This window comes from Narcine bancroftii, chromosome 7 (assembly GCF_036971445.1).
Source record: "Narcine bancroftii isolate sNarBan1 chromosome 7, sNarBan1.hap1, whole genome shotgun sequence".
Taxonomy (NCBI): Eukaryota; Metazoa; Chordata; class Chondrichthyes; order Torpediniformes; family Narcinidae; genus Narcine; species Narcine bancroftii.
In genome coordinates, this window is record NC_091475.1 from 103,646,705 (window position 1) to 103,653,120 (window position 6,416).

The window sequence follows — 6,416 nt, forward strand, 5'->3', positions numbered from 1 at the left end:
TGTGTCTCTATGTGACAGCAGCTCTGCTATTTGTGCTTCTGTGATCACAAGAGGGGAGCTAATAACTCCATGGATGTTACACTAAGAAAAATAACGTATTCCAATATTTTACAAATGAAGTTTTTATTTAAAGATTTGACTTTGTCATCTTAAATAAAATAAATAATTTATTTGCAACACTTTTTTTTAATAGTTTCATAGACATACAAATGTTTACAAATTAAGTCATTTACACAGATATTGTTGTTCATCATATTCTTATCAGATAATTGAATTCAATTTAAAGTTCATTCCCATATTCTAGATGCAACTTGGAAAAAAGACCAGTTAATCACCTATTTCAAACATAAACAGAAAAGGCATGAATCACTCATCATGTGAATCAGCAACTGTAAGCAGAGAGAAAAGTACAGCATCGAGGCTCTTTCACCAGAACTGGAAAAGTGAGAAGAAAAAATTTGTTCAATTACCATTATTTCTATAATTTAACATACTTGTTTTCTTATTTTTCCAGTTTTGTTAAAGGATCCTTGACCCAAAACATTGATTCTTTGTCGCTCCACTACTGACGCGGTTTGATCTGCTGAATTATTCCAGCAGGTTTATTTTTGGGGGGTGGGGGGGGGGTGTGAAGAGATGTTTTTTGCTCCAACCACCAATTTATTTTGCATTAATTTTCTGTCCATTATTCATCTTATTACTCAGTTCGATAAAATTTATTTGGTGTCAGAGAAGGTCTCTTGTAAGGGAGAAAAGTGAAATGCATATCTCCAAAAAAAAATCTCTGCCGATGTTCATGGTTGCTGCTTTTCCAATGTTTGTAGCTTCAATCAATAGTTTTGGAACTGAAGGCAACCTGAAATGACAAACAACAGCTTTGTACATTCTTTCAAAAGTAAAATGAATGTTTCTTTGATACCTAAATAGAAGAATCTTCAATATTTATACTTCCCAATTTCATATTGTTTCAACAAGAATCTGTCTGATGCTAAAACTGATCATATTCATAAGGCATTACATCAGGAAAGCCCATTGCAATGACCAAAGTGAGACTTCAACATCATACCTTATCTTTTTTTCTGAAGCCTTTGTCAGCCCAAGATAGAAGCAAGAGTTGAATTGGATCTTTACAATTCTTTATCCCTGGAGTTTGAGGCCCTGCATTTCATTGTTGTAAAATTAAGTATTGGGATCAGTCACAAGCCCAGCTGTGCAAGTTTAAGCTTTTTACACAAAATAACAAGGTGCAATTTTGCAAATAGTACAATATCTTAAACTACACGGAGTAGTTTAGTGATGTAAACAATATATTAATTGATTACTAATCAGAATGGAACTCCGTAACACAAATCCTTCATACAAAATACATTTTGAACAAAGATGTTGGTCATCTCAGCGTTGTGTCCTCAATAAACATAATTGATCAGTTGGCCGTGCCATCTGTCCAGTCCCGCTTATTGATTTAAATCACTGATTTCTTTTCTAAAGTACATGAAGCTATTTTGTTCAATGGTATATCAACATCTGCAACGCTGTAATCTTTATGTCTGTGCTTCCTTTTCCGAAGTGAAATGTACCACACCAAAGCAAATACCAAAATCAGAAGGCCAAAGCATAAACCAGATAGTGCTATCAATACAGTCTGGCATGGGAATGTGTCGACTTCTGCCTGAAAAAGGTCTGTCCTGGTCTCTGGCAGGCTTTCTTCAATCCTGAGATCAGGTTCTTTCCTCAGCAGGTTTTCGATGTAACTCTCGTTGCTCAATGATTCGTTGACAAAGAGATTGACTATAACTGTGCTGTGGAGTGGCTCTGGGTAACCATGATCGCTGACTTTGACCAACAGTCTATACAGTCCGTAGTCATTCTTCACCAAAGTCCCGTGTAATGTGATGTTCCCCGTCCCCGTGTCAATGATAAAGGTCTCTGGACGGGGTCCCCTGTGACCAATGATGCTGTAAGCAATGACACCATTCATTCCTGTGTCTTTATCAACTGCATACACTTCGGTGATGGAAGAGCCGGGGGCGGTGGATGGGGCCACAAGAAGGAAAGAGAGGTTGGACTGAGGGAACAAGACCAGAGGTGGGTTATCATTAACGTCCGTGAGAAGAACTGTTACCTTCGCTACGGCAGACAGAGCAGGCTCCCCTCCATCTATAGCTTGAACCCAGAGAATGTAGGTGCTCTGCTGCTCCCTGTCCAGAGCTGCTCTGGCCATGAGATTCCCTTTGCCCGTGTCGATGACAAAATGATCGCTGCCGTTGAGGATGGACATAGCCACCCAGCCGTTATTCCCAGCGTCGGCATCCATAACGCCAATCACGCCAATCTCGCTGAAACTCGGGTGGTCTTCGGGCACGAAGAAGCTGAAGTCCTTGTTGATGAACCTGGGGTGGTTGTCGTTGGTGTCGAGCACAGTGAGGAGGACGGTGGCCGTCGATTCCCGCGGCGGAGTCCCGCCGTCCATCGCCCTGACGACGAGCCGATACTTCTCCTGTTCTTCGCGATCCAAGGTCGCGGACACCGAGAGAGCCCCGCTGAACGTGTCCAGCACAAAGATGGGGAGGGCTCCGGGGCCCAGAGCATAGGTGACGCTGCCCATGGCGCCGCTGTCCGCATCGCTGGCCTCCACCCTGGCCAGGAAGGTGCCGGGGGCTTGATTCTCCTCCACGGCCACGTCCAGCACCGGCTGGCTGAACACGGGCGAATTGTCGTTTTCGTCGAGCAGCAGGATCTGCAGGCGGGTCCGGAGGGCGAGCCCGTCGACGCTCTCCGCCACCACGGTCACCTCGTATTGCGACCTGAGCTCGAAATCCAGCTCCCGCGAGGTCTCCAGCAGGTACTCGTCCTGGAAAGCGCGGTAGGGCGCCAAGCGGAAGGGCCCCGGGCCCTGCAAGTAGCAGCGAGGGGGCCGGCGCCGCCCCGGGTCGGTGACGGTGAAGAAGGCGATGGGGGTGCGGGCAGGCTCGCTCTCCTTCAGGTAGACCACCCCGTCCGACTGCACGGCGATGTACCGAGGGGTGACCCGCGGCGGCGAGGGCAGCAGCGGCACGATGGCCAGGCGCACGGCGGCGGTGACCGGACCGCAGCCAGTGCCGGTGGCCAGCACCGTCAGCCGGTGCAGGAGCGCCGTCCCCTCCCGGATGGGCCCGGCGAGCCGGATCACCCCGGAGTTGCCGTCCAGCTTGAAGAGCTGGGCGGAGCTGACGGGCACCCTGTCCCCGTACGAGTAAACGATTCGGGCGTTGTAGCCCAGGTCGGGGTCGGTGGCGCGCAAGCGGGCGACCGGGCTCCCCACCGTGGTGTTGGAGGGGACGGTAACGTTGAGGCTGGACTCGGTGAAGCGCGGGCAGTTGTCGTTGACATCGGTGACGGTGACGGTGAGGCTGGCAGAGCCCGTGCGTCGGGGAGACCCGCCGTCCTCGGCCACCAGGACCATCCGGTAGAGATCCCGGGCTTCCCGGTCGAGGGGCGCCTGCAGCACCAACCAGGGCGCCGGGAAGCCGCCGTTCGCCCGTTCGGTGAGCAGCGAGAAGCCAGCGTGAGCCCCGGCCAGCCGGTAAGTCTGCACCCCGTTGGCACCCGGGTCAAGGTCCTCGGCTGGTGGCTCCAGCGGGTAGCGGGATCCCGGTTCGGCGTTCTCCGCCACCGAGACGCCGATGTGGGCGGCGGGGAATCGCGGCGAGTTGTCGTTCACGTCCTCGACCAAGATGCTGATCTTGAGCAGCCTGAAGAAGCTGGCGGGCAGCAGGATAATGTCCAGGAACAGCCAGCACTCCAGCTCCGGCTGCTCGGGGCACAGGCTCTCTCGGTCCAGCACCGAGTCCGATGTGCGCAACTCGCCCGTGTCCCGGTCCAGATCCACGAATCGTCCGTCCACGGGTTGGGACGCCAGGTTGTAGGTGACCCCAGACTCAGCCGAGCCTCCCAATTGCAGATCGGTGGCCAGGTTTCCTATGAGCGTCCCGCGGGCAGACTCTTCCTTCACTCGGTACACCAGGTCGGACGCCAGGCTGCCGCTTGCGAGAAAAAATCCCACGAGGGAAACACACCAAAGCATTTCCTGCAGGAAAACAAGAGAAGGCAGTAGTTGTTTTTTTTTTAAAAGTAATAAAAATGAATTGCAATCCTCCTGCTCCACTTTGCTCAATGATGCGAGGACTGGCTGAGTTGGGAAGTTGGTATTTTCTCTGCGCTGCTTGAACAGAAGCCGCCGTCCAATTTGGCCGCTCGTTCGGCAGGAACATTTCCCATTTCTTCTTACCTGCATCTTTGATGGGTCGACAGAACGGCGGCCCATTCCCCCATCCATGCGGAGTGGCTTTTCAAGGAGGCAGGAGCTCCAGGAAGAGGCGCGTTTCGCTGCACTGTTGACTCGCCCGCTGCCCTCCTCCTGTGGCTTCTCCTTCTCATGCTGGACGAGGGAATGGGAAATTGCTGCCGCTCGTCACTCGCCGTCCCGCCCATCCTCCCATTCATTTCCATCCGCGGGCTTTTCACGGCTCGGGGACAGAAGGCGTAGCTTGAAGCACATGACACCGTTTCATTATGTACGGCCCCTCTACCTCAGCAGGAGCATTTCCAAACCTTTGACAAGACATCATTTATCAGGAAAGGAGGAATGCATCTCCATCAGACCGCCTATGTCAGTAACATTTTCAGTCACGGGTCCGGCCAATCTTTTCAAGGTGGACTTGGAAAGTGTACCTTGACGATGCTACATTTGCCACGCAAGCCGATTCTTTTGAGACAATGGAAAGAAAGTTAATCTGCACAACTTAAAAGTTCATTTTGATTCTTGGTACTTGAAATCTAATGCAGCTAAGGTCACATTTCATTAAAAACTCTTGAGTAATGCCCTGGCAGCACCACTCATGCCCCCACATTCACAGATGGAAATAGTGTACGAGTTCATTACTTCCTAATTATTGACAAGAAGGCAGAACTTACGGAGAAGCTCAAAGGGACAGTCCGGGGAAACCAGACTCCAATCCTCAGTGGATCAGGCTCTCGTGCTCTACCACCACCCGATGCGCCTGTCTGATGCTAAAGATCCGCGGTCAACTCAAGGTGAATGACAGCTCAGTGCTCATTGGTGTTTGAACCACTTCTGTGGCTCTATTAGAAAACGTTGAAAATTACAGCGCAGAAACAGGCCCTTCAGCCCACAAGGTCTGTGCTGACTATGATGCCAAATTAAACAAATCCCATCTGCCTGGACATGATCCCTGTCTCTCCATCCCCTGCATGTTCACGTGGCTGTCTAAATACCTCTTAATAGTCACCGTGGATCCAGGAAACAACAGCTCTCTGCATAAAATAACGCTTTGTATGTTCCCTTTAAACGTTCTCCCTCTCATCTTAAAGCCTTGTCCTCAAGCATTTTTCATTTCCATCCTAGGAAAAAAAAAGTTACTCATAATTTCACAAATTCTAACAAGTCTCCTCCCCTCAGGCTCCAATGGTCTGAAGAAAACAGTCTTAAGCCCTTTTCACACTTGAAAGTGATCCCAGGAATTAACGGCCAATCAGCCTTTAAACTGCCAAGTGTGAAAGGAAAATCTTCTCAATGCCTGCAGATGCCGCCGTTGCAATCAGGCAAGTGTGAAATGGGTAATTGCATTGTGGGATTGAAATGGCCCAAGTTTTTGAGTGAGTGCAAGAACGTGAAGGAAGAAAAGATTAAAATAAAGGTATAAACTTTGCCATGGGAATGTTGCAGCAGGGGAGGGAGAGAGAGAGGAAATAAATAGCAATGAATAGCAATAGTGAACAATTTTTAAACAGCATGGGAAAGTTGGTCGTGTTATAGTGCACAATTTATAAAGATCATGGGAAAAAGCGATGATGGACCTGACTTCCCAGAAAGCTGTACAGCAGAGAAACCTCTCCATGAGTGCTCCATGCACGACATTTTGGGAGGCAGGTCTGCCGTTACTTTTTCCCACAGTATTTATAAATTGTGCTACCAACTTTCCCAGATCATATAAGTTGTATGTAATAGTGCTACCAACATTCCCACACTGTTTAAAAATTGTCTGCTATTGCTATTTATTACTAGCACTTTCCCACGGTCCCTTATAAAGGTTGGCACTACAACAACAGGGGCTGAAGTGCTTAATTATGTTATAATTGGCATGATTCATTTTGTTCAGATATAAGATCATAATACATTGATCAATATTTAGGGCTGGTCCACCATTATTTGATGCATCATGACGTCGCCAGTAGAAGGCAGAACAGTCCTAACCCCGGGGATGGCTCCTTGCAAGTGTGAAAGTGTTCAATGTCCCAGTTAGGAAAACCCAAAACCCCCACATTCCTATCCCAGCCAATTTAGTGGGACACAAGTGTGAAAGGGGGTTTTGACCAACCTCTCTATATAGCTGATGCCCTCTCATCTTAGTGAATCT

General features: G+C 48.9%; 1 protein-coding gene across 2 annotated transcripts; it reads right to left on the bottom strand.

Annotated features, from left to right (window-relative positions):
- Nucleotides 1–220: 220 nt before the first annotated feature.
- Nucleotides 221–4,454, bottom strand: pcdh20 (protocadherin 20). 2 transcript variants are annotated; one of them, XR_011342562.1, is made up of 3 exons: nucleotides 4,268–4,454; nucleotides 1,067–4,066; nucleotides 221–856 (listed from the first exon to the last, which is right to left on the bottom strand). XR_011342562.1 is itself a non-coding variant. In XM_069892411.1 (2 exons), the coding sequence occupies exons 1-2, from the start codon at nucleotides 4,313–4,315 to the stop codon at nucleotides 1,463–1,465; spliced, it is 2,652 nt and encodes an 883-aa protein (XP_069748512.1). In that variant the 5' UTR covers nucleotides 4,316–4,454; the 3' UTR covers nucleotides 221–1,462. The 2 variants fall into 2 exon arrangements, 1 of the variants encoding a protein (XP_069748512.1); XM_069892411.1 differs by having other exon boundaries at nucleotides 221–4,066.
- Nucleotides 4,455–6,416: the final 1,962 nt, after the last annotated feature.